Below are 17425 nucleotides of genomic sequence, written 5' to 3' on the forward strand. Positions count from 1 at the left end.
AGCATTAGACTGTCATTAAACCCGGAATCTTAATGCCATGCGGGACAGAAATTCTCACAGCACTTAGTAAATGGGTTTGTTGTTTCAGTTCCAATGTTTCATTGGACAAGCAGCACTAAGAAATACAAACATAATACTGGAATCACTAAAAGGGTTTGCTTCCTACTAGGCCAACCCACCTTTCTCGCCTCTGGCACTGGGCTGCCATTCCTTCCCAGGAAGCTCAAGCTCAGCAGCTGACTCGAGGCCGTGGAAGCAGCCTCCTCTTTCACCAGAGCAGTTCTGATACCTTCTTAGCCTTTCTTCTGGCCTCTTTCTGGGCATATGTCAGATCATCTCTTCTGCTCCTCTCCCCACAAACCACCCATTTTTCTAGGTACCTGGATCCCATCCTAGCATCTGCAAATTCAAAGCCAAGACTAAGCAGGAGCCAAAGGAGCCCATGTCCCGGACACTCTCACTCCCACAGCTCTGCTTCCTTTTGAGGCTTGGAAGACGTTCAAGAGAGGGGTGTCTCTGGGTTCCCCTAAGAATGCAAGGCACATGGGCCAGGGCTCGAATCCCAGCTTTACCATCTACTCCCTGTAGATACTACAGAAATTACCATGGGTTGAGCCTCAGTTTCTCCAGCACCGGCCCTATCTGGCAAGTATGCTTGGGGAATCATTGGAGATAATGGATGTAAAGCAGGGCCTAGTGCATAATGAAAGCTCTCAAATTATGTTATTCTTTTGATTACAAGTATTTTACTATGGATAATTCCTAAATAACAGACCTTTGTATGGTGCAGTATGTCCAGACTCCTACAAGGACCTGCCAGTGACTCCAGCTTCATTTTGTGGTATTCCCTTCACCTACTGCAGCTGTGATAGCTTCCTTCGTTTCTGTTCTTGCTCTTCCACAAATCATCTGCTCGGCTTCTCCTTCTGTCTACCTCTAACTCTTCCCCAGGCTGGCTCCTTCTGATTCAGACCAGAGTGTCCTCTACTCAAAGAGATCTCTCCTGTTCCCTGTAGCTGAGATGATCCCATTGTCACCAATATTGGCTATTTAATGCCTCCTATGAGAAAAATGTTGCTTATACCTTAACTTTCTTAATCACAATTTTATATTTGCTTATTGCTTGTCATACCTACCAGACTTTAAGCTCAAGGAGAGGAGCAGCCATTTAAACACTCACATTTCACACACACACCCACCATCTACACAATGCCTGGCACCTAGAATGCAGTCAAAAAATATTTACATTTAAAGTTCCCGAACCTCTGATAAAATGGATTAGAAAAAGATTATCCCAGGAAAATCCATACATCAAATAAATCCCTGAATTCAGTGTGTAAGTCTACACATGAGCCCATAATATAGGTCACCGAGTTAGGCTTTATTCCCAGAACACAGATTACCAGCTTTCAAGTCACTAATGACAGAGGTCACGAGAAGGTGCCCTTCTTAAATTGTACATTGACATAAAATGAGCTGATACTTATCTCTTTCAAATGATGATATCCTCTTACATCTATTATGACTAGGGAGAGATGAAAACATTACAGTGGAAAATTACTTTCTGCATACTTCCGTGTGTATCCATTACAGCATGCATTCCATCCGATCGCTGCTAAGGAAGTCAAGCACCCTAAGGCTCTGATGCTTTCAATTGGCCTTGTGGGCGTCAGTTTCATCTCCCTGTAAGGGGAAGTGTGCAGATGTGTGCATCCAGGCCAGTGCCACTGGGGAAACAAGTGGAGGCTGGGCTCCATGTTCCTATTTGGTTCCTCTACTCTGCAGGCACATAGTTCAGCTGCCTCAGAAAGTTCATGCCTTGGTGCTGGTAACTGCAACCCCATCCCTCAGAGACCAGATGATCCTATTAGAAATCAGTTCCATGCCACACATAGTTTTTGAGGTCTCACATGTATCAGTGGGTTTCCCAGGATTCCATGCTTTCTCCTGTAGCCCAGGGAACAGGGTGCAAAGTCATGTTACCACAGAGGGTTCTGAGGTTCACCTCTTGAGAGGAGTGATTTGCTTTCAAGTTAGCTCTCTTCTAAGGAGGAGGCTGGCTCCAAAAATCTAGATCCTGAGTCTTCCTAATAGATGGAATCTTAGTGCACATAGAAATAATAAAAAGGGAATAAAGTAGTGATATAAGGAAATGATTTATGGTAAATATTGGAGAAAATTTGGAATCAGAAACTTAAATGTCAGAATTAGACCTGGGGAGTATCTTGGAAACAGTAGTTGCCAAAAATGTAGCCGTGAGTGAAGGTGAGGTACAGATCTGAAAGGGAGGTGTCGAAGTCCCTCACCAGCTGTGCTACCTGTAGGGTGTGCTTCTCTGTAAGGGTGTGCCTTAGTCTAAAGGACAGCCCTGAAGGATCTCTGCATCTACCAAGTCTGTGTGCTAATTTTTAAATATTTGTGCAGAGGAGAATTTTCTATGGGGCAGACCCATAGCTTGCAGAAGCTTCCCAAAGGGTAAACTGAGGTGAAACATCAGCCTTTCATTGTTCTTCGTGCCATCCCACCAGGGCTTTCCCAGATGATTACTACGATATTTTCCTTCAAACAACTTCATTTCATTTCAGCTTCCAGGATTAACCCACACCATGAAATGTCGTCGTCCAATTGCTATGAGTCTTATATATTTCTTTCTACCTCCTTTCCCTTATATGGCCTGTTTACTGCCTTTTCATCTAACACCAAACCCCACTTCCTTCCTTCTGTGCTCTTACTTGAACCTTGTTTGTTGGACTCTCTCTATTTGCTATAACATGTGAGATCTGTCCTGTGTAGATTGACAGAAGCGATATATTTTCATTGATTCAACAAGTTCACATCAAGTGTCTGCTACGAGCTGTGCAGTGTGCTCGCTCTGATGGCACTGAGTCACGCTGATGTTTAACCTTCATCCGAGAACTTTCCTTGGGTATTTTCCCCCGCTTTTGAACTTCCTTCGCTACCTTTCTGCCTGGGGGTTTGCTCACGGAGGAGATGAATAACAGGGATGTAGCGTAGACACGCTCACGGTGGGGGAATGCAGAATGGGCCATGGCCCTGGATCTCCAAGGACGTCCAGCCAAGCAAGGCAAATAAATGACTGGCATTGGGCCTTTTTGTAATTCTTAATTGTTCCATTTTCACTCAAGTACATGTTCCAGCTTTTTCCCAGTTCCTCAATTTCTTAATCTCCCCCTTTGCGTGCATTCATTGTTTGATCCCACTTCTTCATTTACCATGAAGATTAAGACCTTTCCCCAAAAGAGCCCCAATCCCCCTTTTCCAATGCACCATAACTCCCTGGAGCACCATTTGATTCCTCTCTCTTCTCTTGTAAAGAATTATTCCTCCTGCTCAGGAAACCTGCGCCTTTGAGCCACTATTTGCAGGGCACTTTCCACTCCCGAGTCTCTTCTGACATCTCCCGGTTTTCTCCAGCCTGTGCTAACATCACCTGTCAGATTTATGTCTCTGTCTTCTGCACAGTTACTGTCTCTGGTTCTCATGAACAAGTAAGATGACTCTGAGAGTATTTTAATCTCGCTAGATATGCCAGAAAGAGGTGTGAGTTCAGTGTGGAAATCAGAAGGTAACGTTTTTGGGAAAGCTCACTGCCTGCCTGTGGCTGTCTCTCCTGCAGGGCAGGGTTCCTGTCTCCACTAATCACTGGTCTGTATGAATTCCACTTATCATTAGCACTTAGAAACTAGAACCAATACATAAATGGTGGGTAATTTGATATATCTTATTGCCCCTTGGATTGCATCCGTCGAAAGACATTGTTGGAAGATGGTGGGGATTTTTTGCTTATTGCTGAAGAAATGATGTCCTTTACGTGGAATGTATAGCCCTTTAGGCCATAGTGGTTTTTCATCTCATTGAAACATTATGAGAAAAAGCTGCTCTCTCATAATGAGACAGAACTAAATGGGTCCCTAGAACAATCAATAAAAGATTATTAAGAAAGAAAATTCTTGTTAAAGAATGTATTTTCTCCTAAGAGCTGCAATGTTGTAATAACAGAGTGGGTTTAGACCTTATTCCTGTAAAGAATATTCCTCTTGGGTATTCTGAAGGATTTAAAAAATTATTCTTTTAAAAAGGTGAAAATTGTTTCTATTTTATGTGTTAAATGAAAAACTATGTGCAAGTTTGCCTATACTCATGTACTTGTACACAGATTCCTTTTTAATATGATCTCAATTTCTAAAACCTTTTAATGATAGAAATGTAGCAAACACATATAAAGAAACATAGCATAAGACAGCAGGTCTCTGTTCCCTCATGGTTTGGCCCCAACATAATACACTCACAAGCACATTTTCCTTCCATCTTCCTTCCTTGCACTCTCCCAAAGCATGGGTCACGTCTCCCATACCTAAGCAGGTGTGTGTCACAAAATTATTGAAAACAAACACATTGCACTGCCATATTACACATAAAATTTGAAATAATTCAGTATCATCAGATGGCTGCATATTTTTTTTGGCACCGGGGATCGAACTCGGGACCTTGTGCTTGTGCAGCAGGTGGCAAAACCACTGAGCTAAATCCCCGGCCCGAAATGTTCTTCTAGTTGCTTTTTTTTTTTTCTTTGCGGTATAGGGGATCAAACTCAGGACCTTGCTCCTGCAAGGCAGGCATGGTGCCACTGAGCTACATCCCTGAACCATGTCTGCATATTTTTTAAAGGTTTCCCTTTCCTGATTTTTCTTACAGTGGTCTTGAATTTTGATTTTTTAAAAAAATTCATACATTGTGATTGGTTGATGTGTCTCTTAAGGCCTCAGTCTGCAAGCTCGTCTCCCTCCCTTTTCCCTGCTCTGTTTCTTTCCTCCCTCTCCACCCAGCCCCACTTTTCCTGTACATTTTGCAGTTTGCTGTTGTACTTGAATTAACAAGTGTTTTCCTCTAGAGTGTATCTCAGAGCCTGGTATTTGCTGATTTCAACCCTCTGATGTTATTTTATATTTTCTCTCTGCCATATTTTTTGTAAGTTAACAGTTGTACCTCGAGGCTTGCTCAAATTCAAGGTTTGATTATTTTGCTGTTATTTTTGCCAATAACATCTCAAAATTGGTGTGGTCTTCTTTCATTAGAGGCTCATAATTTCTGCCTGTTTCTCCTTTTGTGGTATCAGTCATTTGTGCTCAGATTTACTAATTCCTTAAGGATGTGTCTTAGACAGCTAGGGTTACTATAACAAGATGCCACAGACTGGGTGGCTTAAGCAGCAGAAATTCATGTTCTGAATTCTGGGCAACAGAAAGTCCGAGTCCTAGCAGGGTAGTTTGGTTCTGTCGCCTCCTCTGGTGTGCAGGGGCTGCCATCTCTCTGTGTGTGCTCAGGGCACACACACGGGGAGTGAGCGAGGGAGAGCTGTCTGGTGTCTCTTATCATAAGGACAGGGACCTGTCACGTCAGAGCCCACCTTTATGACCTCATCTAGTCTCAATTAATTCCTAAGGGCCCCAGCTCCAAATACAGGCACCCTGGGGGTTAAGGCTTCAGCATGTGCATTTGGGGAGGGTGCACAAACATTTAATCCCTAATGGGTTGCAAAATGGTGACATTCTAATTCTGTCATTGCTTTTTCATTCTTAGCTGAATCCATTTAGAAAGAGAATGTCTTCTTTGCTCGCCTTCTGGTAGCAATCATAAAGAAAAGTCAAGTGATTGATTCTTTTTCTTCAACAGTTTTAAACTACTGAATTTGTTCACTACTGTTCTCTGACACTGACCACAGTTGTATGCTTAGTTGTTTCTTTGACTATAATTATGAGCTTATTGGTTTAAACTACCACTCTGTGTTTGCATAGCTTTGCATGAATCACTTAACCCCTTGAAGCAATGGGGGTGATGATGGTGTCTACCTAACAAGGTTAGCAATTTCAGTGAAATCATGCCTGCAAAGCACTAAGTGCACCACTGCATTCATGTCAAAGTAGAAGCTACCATCATTATTGTAAAAGACAGGAAGTATTAGCGTGTATTCTAACTGTTCCTCTGAGCTTCTGTGTGCTACTGTGAATATTTTCCAGTGGAGATGATATCGTCCACTACCTTATCAAGGCCCATTTTGGATCGAATCTTCTCCACCCAATGATCACTGTAGTGTACTCTATGATTAGAGGGATGATTTGATGATTATGCATCATGGTTGAGGGGTTAAAGTGCTGATTTCCAGGTCAAGAATCAGAATGATCAAAACACTGCCATGAAAGTCTGGAAGTATGGGTGTAGGGAGAAAATTTGCCATTGAGGTGGTCAAAGCAGTAGAAGGTAGAAAGATGTTCAAATCTCTGCGCATGATTACTTGCATGTTTCAAAAGTTTCCAACAATTAATGGTGCTATGACCGATTATAGGTTGATCTTAAGTATCATGTCTGACTATACTGGTAACACGGAGTTGATAAGCTCTGGATTTAATTTAATATAGGCAAAAAACACCAAAAAAAGTGCCCCCTCCCTAAATCAACTGCTGCTTATTCTGTTAATGGGACCTGTGCTTTCATTAAGGTAAAACCGAATTTAAAAACTAAAAGAAAAGTAAATGTAAGAGATTTTTCTGTTTAATGATTCTTCCTGTCTAAGGAGGAGATGATAATTGAATGCAGCCAATTGATTATGGATCGATATTTTTTTTAAAAAAATCCCTAAGGTATTCTAAATTGCTCTGTGGGTATAGATATAAATCTAGCTGATGAAATATTTAAATGTTAAAGAAGACATGCCAAATATACTGAAACCAACCACAGCCGAGCCACAACGGAACTTTATTTTTTAGTCAGAGAATATTGGATACCATAATCAGAGGCCTATTGTAAAAAATAAAGGGAGAGCGGAATTGATTTGCGACTTAGCTTTAGTTAAAGAAAATCTGTATTATGGTAAAAGTGTGGCTCCTGGTGGGGAACCCTTCACGCCAGTGTGGTCCACACACGTTATTGAACCACAGAACAGGGACTGTGTACCATGAGCTCCTCTCCTTCATCTTCCTGTCATGCTTAAGTGTGGAGTTAAGATGTTTATCTATGATTTTCTTTAATGAGCTCAGATATGGTTATTGGAGATTATCAGTCTGTCTTACATTGCCATTACAAAATAGCCAAGGCTGAGTACCTCCTAAAGGAAGGAGATTTATTTAGCTCATGTTTTAGAGTTCATTCAGCATGGCTCCACCACCTCTGAGTATCATTGCCTGGAGGACTTGGGCCACACTGAGGTCATGCGCAGGCTCTGGCAGTGTGTGGGAAGAGGCGCGAAGTCTGCATTTACTCAGGAAAACGCATCAGGCTCAAAGGCACTACCATAGGCGAGCTGATTTGCAGGGCTCTGTCCAAGCAAGTTCAGGTGTAAGGGAGAAACCGAGCTGCATTTTAACTTTATCCTATTATTCCACTGTGACACATATGAGAGAGTCGGGGTTGGTTTATTTAAAAGTAATTATCTTCTTTGACCAGAGGGAAGGTAAGTTGTACTTTTTGCTCCACGAATGACTGACATTGTATTTGAGTCCTGTGTTCCCATGGTAGATTTTAGCGTGCTTACCTGGATTCTAAGGAGTGGCTTTGCCACAAGAATAGAGAAGCAGATCAAAAATGTTCTTCCACTTATAGTCTGTGTGAATATAAATATTTTGAAAATTAACAAAGATAATTCTAAAAGGCATGAGTTTCTTTGACTTTACTATTTTTTTCCTGATAGTTTGAAATAGCATAACCATCTAATGAAAAGTCTGAATTTACTTGGCTCAGGTTACCTAGAAGTTGTCTAAATTTGCACTTTTAAGAAAATTACTTTTTAGTTTCCAAAGGTATGTATGCTTATTGGTTATTTAAAACTGAGACTTTTAACTCCAAATTCCACTCCTCAGTGGTAACAGCTCGATCATCTCAATGTCTGTAAAAACACATTATGTATATATTTAAATATTTTCTTTTACAAAAATGTAATACATCTGTTACACTTGGCAGTTTACTTTTTTATTTTTCATTTATAAAAGATTATGAGCAACTTTCAGCTCTCTATATCTCTTTTCATTGTTTTTTTTTATAACCATTGCATATTAAGACTGAATGCTTCGTTATTTATTTATTCTCTTCTTTATAGTGATGAAAATTACTTCCAAATTATTTTTACTGTTTCAGCCATGTGTTTCATTTTAAAGACTTATGTCACATTTTATGTGGAAAAATACAACTCAGTCACAAATGTAAATTTCAGTCCATAGGCAGAGTTGAATGGAGCCCACTGTACATAAGACACAAGACCCCGCTGGCCTTATGGAGGGCAAGGAAATGGCCGGATGCCCGAGGGCTCGGTCATGCTGACTGCCTTTGTAAGGCACTTCAGGTGCCTGTTTCACTTCTGTCGCCTTTCTCCAGCCCCTTCCTGTGGCAGACACTGGAAACTGACTCAACCACGATGCCTAATCCTCGGACCCTCACCTACATACTGACAGACCTCAAGAATGTCCACTCCCTGGTCTCCTGCACAGCTGCAAGTGTCCGTGGACACAGCAGTCATTTTGTGACCAAGGGTCTAAAGCCATAAGTGCCAAAGAGACATTAAGAATGCCTAAAACACCTAGCTCTGGACTGCCTAATGTGTGTGAAAAACAAACTCTGATTTGTTTATACCGTGGAAGATCGGGCTTTCTGTTACTTCAAATACTTTGCTCAGTGGTCCAGTCTGCAGGCTGCAGGTATAAGAAAATGCATATGGAAGCGTGTTTTTATGCAAGTGATGTGGAAGTCTCCTGTGGGTCTGGTCAGAATCCCCTGGGTGATGGTGCTCAGTACCTATTTGGCAGGGCTGCTTTTGCCTGGAAGATTCCACACGAATCCCAAGGTGACTCAACTGTATCCCGTCCAGCTGTTGATAGCAGGAGAGGGGACACAGTGCAGAGGATTCGTGGAACCATCTAGGTACACAGACAGTTACATAGGACAGAGAAGAAGAAACATGTGGCCCTAAGGGAAAGCTTTTTAACAGTAGTTTCCAGTGTCCTCAGAGTGAATGCAGCACCACTGCTTTCTAGGGCAGCGTGCGTGCTTATTTCTACATGAAAGTCTCCTTTGAGGTTCTCAGGTTGTTCCCAAAGTCTTCTGGCCCAAGGTATTATACAGCCATGCAATAACCATAAACTCAGAACTGAGATCTTTGGTGCATCTCTTTAGAAAAACCCAGTTATCCATAGGAGAGAAGAACTAGGCAATAATCAGTAGAAAGGGAACAGCGAGGCTTAGAAGTGTGCCGGGGCCCTTTGGCAGCAGGTGTGTGGGGAGCCAGTGATCAGGACTCTTCCTGCGCCTGTGCACCCGACAGCGGGTCTGTCTCACTCCCGGGCCAGTGCTGAGGTAATCAGTTCCCATAAACGCGCTGCTGTTTGGGCTTCTGGGGGTACATGGCTCGCCAGCCCAGGGCAAGTGACACTAGGAGGAGAGGCAAGAGGCTCCTCCCGGGCAGGGGCTCCAGCTGCTGAAACTGGAAGCAGCTGAATGACGGAGCTGCAGAAGCGAGAAAGCCAACACCCCAGCGGGGGGCGGCTGGCATTTAGGAGGAGGGACCTGTGGAGAGTGGCGGGCACGGTCTGCTCTCCTCGCACGGGCTGTGAGGCTGAGGCTGGGCGGCCGAGCGAAGGCAGCAGACCGCAGCTCTCTCGTCTCCACAGGCCTGAAGGGGTGCTCAGGGCTTGGGCTCCAGCAGCTCCCTTTACCCTTGCTTGGCCCTCTGAAGGTGGACGAGCCGGAGAAAGCAGCAGGAGAAGGCCCACAATGGCTGTTTCTCATACCCTCCTCAGCGGGAGCCAGCTGAAGGACACAGCCCTGGGACAGGTGGGAGGAAGCAATGCAGACTTCAGAGAAAGGAGCTCTGAGTTCAAACCATGCCTGCTTCCCTCTCCAGTAAGCCAGGCAACGCTGCTTGTGCTGTGTGGCCTCAGTTTCCTCATCTGTAAAATGAGAGCATAGGCCCCCACTTCACTGGGTGGCTGCGAGGATTCCATAAACCAACACAGCAGCGTCTACTGCAGAGATGGGCACAGAAAGCCAAATGTAATTATTTTATTATGACTATCATCACCGTCGTCGTCGTCGTCCATTTAATAAAATTTGCGACCCCGGGACGCATCTACCCAGTGAGGGACACAAGGGTGCTGTCGGCCCGGTCCTGCTGGCAAAGGCCTTGCAGGCACCTGGGGAGGTCAGCTTCCGTCGGGCTGGCCGGCCTCCGGGCCAGTCTTCTTCTGGCCGGTCCACACTTGACGCTGTCGCCAGCGTAGCCTTGCATACAGCAACCGTTTGGGGTTTGCCACCGCACCACAGAGAAAATGAGTCCTCTGGTGGGACAGTGTTTCTTCGTGGAAGAGTTCACGATTCTTCCTCTGTGGTAAACACGCTGGGCTCCGCAGGACCTCAGGTCCCCGGAGCGAGTACTCAGCTCTCCGTCGCAGCAGGAAAGCAGTGCGGACTGCACTTCCGCCTGCACTTCCGCCTGCACTTCCGCCTGCCTCCTGGCCGTCCTCGCCGTCTTAGAGGTGTTTGTTCCAGTGTATCAACCACCCATCCCAAATGTGCCTCGCGGGCTCCTTGTGAGCCTTTGACTGGCCGTTCTCTATGCCTGAAACATTCCTCACCTTTACCTGGATAAACCAGGTCCTGTCCGGCTTCTGCTCAGCTATCCGTTCCTCCAGACAGCTGTCTCCTCCCGTCTCCCTCGTATGGCTCACATCCTCCCCTAAGTGCTCCCCTTTCTACCCCCTGGCGAAACGCCATCGCAGTGCTTGTCTCTCCCCGCAAATGAATAGCAAGTTCTCTAGAGGTGGGAGAGCGATGCATCGTTTATACATTTTTTTAATCAACAAGCATTTAGGGAGCACCTACTTCATGCCGAATGCTATGCAAGGTGGAAGGGATTCAGCAATTATCAAAAATGAATGTATAGAGTTTCCTCAAGGAATTGGTAAAACAGAACATAAGTGAATAGATTACGCCCTGCAAATACAGGTGTTCAGCTGAAAAGCAGACATGAAATGGGATAGTGGAGGTGGGGTGGGGTGGGCAGAGCACCAGGCCCCACGGCCAGAGTGGCTCAGCATCTTGGAGAGGGCTGGGGAGGCCAGAGCCAGCAGCAGATGGGCACAGGGTGGCAGTCAGGGAAGCCAGGCTTGCTCTGTGAGCACCCTTGGCGGCCCGTCTTCCTGGCAGAGCCTGGGAGGTAACAAGTGCTCACTTCCATAACTCAGGTCCCATAACTGCTTTACTTGCCTTTCCCACAGCAGAAGCTGAGACGAAGTATCGGGGAGGTGGTGGGGCAGAGCAGGGCAGGCGGAAGCAAAGCCAGCAAAGGCTTGTGAGTGGGCAGGTCGCCCCCAGCAGCTGGCCCAGTCTCCTGGCACTTGGAAGAACTGTGTCGGACTCATCTCAGCATGTCCTGTGGGACTGCAAAGGCCCTGGAGTTTCCCCTGCTGATTTCCAGCAAAGGCTGGAAGCTGCCTCATTCCAGCAAGCATACTGCTGCTGCTGGAGGCGCTGCCAAGCAAGCCAGGGCTCTTTTGCTTGATTCCAGGGGAAACTGTCAATCAGCAAAGTGCAGCTCTGCTAGCAATCCTGATCCCACCAGAAGACACTGGCCAGTGCGGGGTGCCAACAATTGATGCAGCCAGCTGTGCCAGCCATCGCTGTCTGATACCACCCGCATTCCGGTGCCAGCTTGTGCTGGACACTGCAGGTTGATTCCACCTGCCAGTCTCTGGTGTTTACAGCTCTGATTTATTTGTCTTTCTTTGGAAACCGACCACCCACACTACTCGGGATAAAAATCCTACACTACCTGAGAAATAAATCACACGAGTCCCTCCTGTGACAGGGCCTGTGCTGCCACACAGAGGGCAGAGACCCAGGAGGGAGCCCTCCTAGGCTAAAACCCTGAGAAGTGTCTGAAAAGTGCTTCCTATGTAGCAGCTGCAGACCCGTTTCAGTGAGACTGAGGGCTGGAAGCAGAAAATCTTCTGGAAAGTTTGCTGTGAATGCTGGGTATGGAAATAGGGGACCCAGGTCCCTCCCTTCCTGATCTTAGCCTCTCCAGGGTGCCCCCATTCCTCAGAAATGCAGCAGCCCTCAGAAGTGGCTGCCCGGAGTGGCGGGGCCACTGCACTCCCTGCCTGGCTGCACTCATGTCGGAGTGGAGAATGGCAGTGTGATAGCAGGGAGCACATTGCAGCAACCACCTCAGTCCACTGGGGTACAGGGGCAGCAAAAGGAAGGAAGGGGGAGAGGCAGATAGCCTCCGGCCAAGCTACACCGCCTCCAGTGGCAGGGGAAAATGAGTCAGGTGCTTCTCCTCTGTCTCAGAGAGAGAGCCCCTGGCTGGGAGACGCAGGGTGTGCTGGCAGAAGCCTTCGTGAGTGTGAGGGCTGTCCCCAGAAGCTGCAGGTAGCCTGTGGGGTGGGTTAAGGCGTACAGAAACAGTGAGCATCAGCAGCCTCTGCGTCAGTAACTCACTACACAAGTGCATAAGTCACAGAGTGGGTAAATGAAGGAAGGAAGGAGAGCTTGTCCCTGGCGGGCATGAGCCTAACATGAGCAAAGGTCTCATCTCCAGGGAGTCCTTGGTGGAAGTGGCCTGCTGGAGCACTAGTGGTGGGCTGATCTCTTCAGAGTCCAAGCTCAGAGGGGCTATGCTGATAGCCTGGGACTGTCCATGCAGGTAGGAAATGCCTACACTGTGCAAACTGGCAAAGGCTGCACATCGCAGCTTTCTCCCTGAGAGAGGGTGGTTAGTACGCAGAGCTGGTTGGTGGTACTGCATTGTTACTGGGTTCCAACTTCCCCGTGCCTCTCCTGCCAGTCCCTTACTCTCCTGTGTTCTTTCCTTGATGCCTACGGCTCTGTGCTAGGCCTTGGGAGATGTCCCCACCCTGACTTCACGGCAGACAGGATCCCTGCAGGAACCATTAATCAGCCCTATTTCCTGTCCTCCTCCAACCTACTGCTTTCCACTGTGACTTGCAAGCTAACCAAAGACATAAACAGCGTCTTTCATTAATATTCCTTGTTTGGTTCAGTTAGTTCCAAGAAGGGAGCTGCTGCCTTCTTTCCAGGGGAAAATCTTTGGTGTTGTTAACTTTACAAATTATCATTCCTGCTATAGGTGATTATAGTTTATGGAAACATTAAGGCAGAAAATGCAGAACAATTCTTTTGTTCTCTTTCATCTGAGTGTATTTTTAATCAGGCTACTCACAAAGGAACTCTCTGTTGGCTAATTTTGTCCATGTTGAGAGTAATTCTTTGTTGTTAGGAGCAAAGCCATAGATCATCCAAGACAGTAGTGCAATGAGACTTGGTTGTAGATTTATTTTGGTCTCCTGAACTCAAGAGAGGTGAGTTATTGGGCCAGAGTTTATAACACCCATTATCTTAGAATGCACTGGAGAATGAGGTTTGTTTCAGGGAAATTGGGAGCTTGAGAAAGGATGGCAAGATGCAGGTTTATACTCCGCTTGGATGGGCAACTGGACTTTTGCCCCAGGGCTACACATTCAGGGTCTAGAAAGGAAGGCACTGTGTGACTGAGGACTGATGTGCAGGGGCCAGAGTTTGGAGAAGAGTCTCACACACGCACACACGCACACACGCGTCTCTGAGCACTCCTCAAGCTGCCTGTGGTCACTAGCGTCAGCCTCGGCGGGAGCTCATTCTCCCCAGCTCCTTTCTCCCACCCTCTTTCTGACCCACCCCAGCCCCGGAGGCTTCCTCCTTCCTTAGCCTTCTAGAATTCACACCCAATTTTCACTTTCTCCTGCCTGCATAACAAGGTTATCCCTTCTTCCCCATGGCTCAGGAGGGCCTGTTGTCAGCCAGATGAATTGGCACTGTCTTGTAAAAGTGCAGACCCACAAGGCGGGCCACCTTTCCCTTGGTGATGCCAGCAGCATTGCCAGGCATCAGTTGTCAGGGTGAGAGAGGCTTTGTCTCTTTTCAGAGTCTCCCAAGGCCCTCCTAGGATCCCCAATGGCACGAGGGAGGAAGCAAGGAAAGGAGAGCCAGGACGAGGCTGTCTCATGGGTAGTGACGTGCAAGCATGCATTTGGGAGACTCAGGAGAAATGCAGAGAAGCCGCGTCAGTGAGGCAGCTACTGCCCTTCCAGGCAAGGACCGGACCATCTGACAGTCAGCGCTCCACGTGTGGCAAAACTACTTTTCCTTCTGCAATCTGAGAGCTAATTAGACCACGAACTCAGGGAGTCTGAGACCAGAGTCCCTGTTCCAATTCTCCTGTTCACGGAGAGTGAATAGTCCTCCTTACCTCAGCTTCTTCAAGGCAGTAGCGATAGTAGCAGGAACATTAGTAGTAGGAAGAAGAGGAAGAGGAAGAGGAAGGAAGAGGAGGAGAAGGAAGGGGAAAAAGAGAAGGGAGAGGAGGAGAGAAGAGAGGAAGATGAGGATGAAGAAGAAGATATTTTAACATTTACTGAGGGCTGTGAGCCTAATCCTTCAGCCTGTGGTCTCTTGGATTAGAGGTGCAATAATCATGTGAGGTTAAATAATTTTATTCTCAACTTCTTTCACCATCCAACTGTGATGCTGACTTTCTGTTGGCTTCTTGAATTGGCAGGATTTTCTTCCCAAGCTGTTCCCTCTGTCCGGAGAGCTTTCTCCCCCACTTTTTTGCGTGGTTTCCACCACCATCTTCAGGTCTCAGCTTACACGTGACATCTTCAGGCATAACTTCCAGGCTAGGAAGTATCTGACACAATTTGTAATTATTTATTTGTATATTCTTCTTAGTTCTGTCGCCCCTAGCCAGCATTAAGCTCCCTGAGGAGTAGGGAGCATCTTTGTCCTTCCTCTGACCTTCCTCAATTTCTGTGCCCCAACGCACAGTGAGTACACCATCAGACGTCCACAGAATGAATCAGCGAGTTAGTCTTGGCTAGCAGATGTGTGGAGTGAGGGGTGGAGAAGTGCAGCAGCTTGTGCAAGATCACAGGGCGGGAGCGAGTGTGAACTCCGATCTGCCGGAGTCCAGAATGGCTCCATCTTCCCCGCTCCAAGGAGGTGGCCGGGTGGAGTGCTGTCAGACAACCACTGGAGACAGACAGTCCTCAGGCAGTTTTTCCTCTGCTTACCACGGTGGCAAGTGGCAGAGATAGCATTCAGGGCACCTTCTGAACTTTCCGGACACACGGATCCTGCCCACTCTGGCAGCCTTCTCCCCTGCAGCAACTGTCTGTCTCGGATCACAGATAGCAAAATGAGCCTGGGGAGTTAGAGTCCGTGCTGTTTTCCCGAGGAGGGAACCAAAGCATGGGAAAATAAAGTAACTTTCCCAGAGTCGCATACTGGGTCGGGTGCACTTGGCCTCCACAGTCCCTTCTCACTGTGCAGAGTGAGCTGGCACTCCTAAGAGGGCGGCCCCGAGCTACCGTAAGAAGCTCGATCCCACAATTAAAAGAAACACAATACACATTGCAGTATGTATTCGTGTTAAGTGATCTGATCAACTTTCCTGGGAAATGAGCGCGAAGTCCTCTTGAGTTTAGCTGAATAATGAAGTGGACGACTTTGCCATTTACTTACCCCCATCCTCAGCCCCCCCACCTTCCTGGTGTCTGGCTACTAAAGGCTTCTCTGACTGCCTGCCCCCATTTGGGTGCCTAATCCCACACAGGTGCACATTCCACACCAGGACCAACCATGACATTGGCTGATAACCGGTTGAAACTCTTAATGGTCGCCACGGAAAGAGCAAGCAGCACTGAGATGTAACCACCGATGGGAGTGTAAGCCTAAAATACTGTACCCTGAGACCTTGTGTGTGCGGATAGCAGTCTCAGTAGCCTCCTCCGCTTTACCTCTGTACCTCTGGACTCTCCGACCATGCCTTTAAAATAGTAAATATGTTACATGCTTTAAAAAGACAAAACATGCTTTTAAAAATGCAGTCAAACAAGAAGGAACCGAAGGGACACCTCAAACCCTTCCTACCTGGAGCCATCATTGGTAACTCACTTGCTGGAGCGCTGCTCTCTGGGTTTTACTGTGAGGCTTTGTCTCTACCTGTTGAGGCATAACCGCTCTCTATGCACGCTGACAGTTACCTGGTCCTGCGTGCACACAACTCTCCAAGGAGTGTTTCTCTAGCTCAAGGGACTTCTTCAGACCCCTTCCCAGCTCCTACCTTCATGCTTGCTTTGCTCCTCCAGCCTGGCAGGAGACCCTCCCTAGTTCCAGACACTAAGCTCCGAAGTATGCCTCTCATTCGATCCATGCAACCCTAATAGCTGCCTTCTTTTTTCTCTTTGTTCGCCACAGCTTTTTGCGATCTTTGCATTTGCAACATGCGGTGGCTATTCTGGAGGCCTGAGGCTGAGTGTGGACTGTGTCAACAAGACGGAAAGTAACCTCAGCATCGACGTCGCCTTCGCCTACCCCTTCAGGTAGGGAATGCCGGGTTCTGCTCCCTCGCCTCACAGAGAGCACTTCCTTCCTTCTGCGGTTTCCTGTGGGAAAATGCAGTTTCTCAGGGGCTTCTGGCTAAACAAAGATTCTGCTTGCACCAACATAATTTGCAGAGTGCCCCCCCAATACCCTGCCCCACACTGAAGGATTTCTGAGATGCACCCTCAGGCCACAACTGACTGACCTCCAAAACAAAAGCCAACAGGTCTCCAAAATGTGACCCATGATTAGGGGCTGTCAGGAGGGAGAACTCAGGTGTACAGTCCCTTCCCCCCAGCCATTTCTCCACCCTGAGGTTTCCCACGTTCTCTAGATTTGTGCATCACTTCTGACTTCATATTGATTATACAGCTCTGCCTGATAATGCATTTAGTATATTAATACCATGTACTGTATCCAATTGCAGGACACTACTCAGTTGTCCACCTGCTTAAACTCGTGAAGTCCTCACAATGGCCCCTTGAAGGGTGTACTACTACCATGGCCACTACCAATGAGGAAACTGAGGCACGGTTACATTTGCTCACATTCCTTTGGCTGGTGACAGGCAGAATCAGGGTGTGAGGCTCCTCGCCTGAGCCAGAGCTCATATCTCTATTCATGTACTTAAACTCCCGGAAATAACTCTCTTGACACCCACAAAAGCCAATTCCTCATCTGTGTCTGTGTCTTGTACGTTAAATGATGGCTGGATGTCTAGCAGGGTTCATTCCCAGCCTCACTTCTTGTGATTCTGATCCACATGCCCAAAGTGGATTGATCGAAGTCAATGTTCACCTAGTTTATTTCTGTAAAGCTCTCGTATACTTGCCATCAAATAACTGGTGTGATTGTCAAAAACAACTTTCCACATATTATTTTGACATGCTATTCATATACTCTCCTGTTCACTTCAATTGACGAATGTTCACTGAGTATTTGTCTTGTACCATGCATGGTCCTGGCTCTGGAATTGCAG

At 46.7% G+C, this 17425-nt stretch overlaps 1 protein-coding gene across 2 annotated transcripts in view; it reads left to right on the forward strand.

Annotated features, from left to right (window-relative positions):
• Synpr (synaptoporin) overlaps positions 1-17425 on the forward strand; it is a 290162-nt gene that overhangs the window by 162318 nt on the left and 110419 nt on the right. For both annotated transcript variants that reach the window (XM_004871612.4, XM_004871613.4), the window contains one exon: positions 16321-16445. In XM_004871612.4, coding sequence (XP_004871669.1) covers positions 16321-16445 — 125 coding nt within the window. The remainder of the gene's footprint in view (positions 1-16320; positions 16446-17425) is intronic.

This window comes from Heterocephalus glaber, unplaced genomic scaffold (genome assembly GCF_053883595.1).
Source record: "Heterocephalus glaber isolate CG9 unplaced genomic scaffold, H.glaber_assembly_v1.0 deba00001472, whole genome shotgun sequence".
Classification (NCBI taxonomy): Eukaryota; Metazoa; Chordata; class Mammalia; order Rodentia; family Bathyergidae; genus Heterocephalus; species Heterocephalus glaber.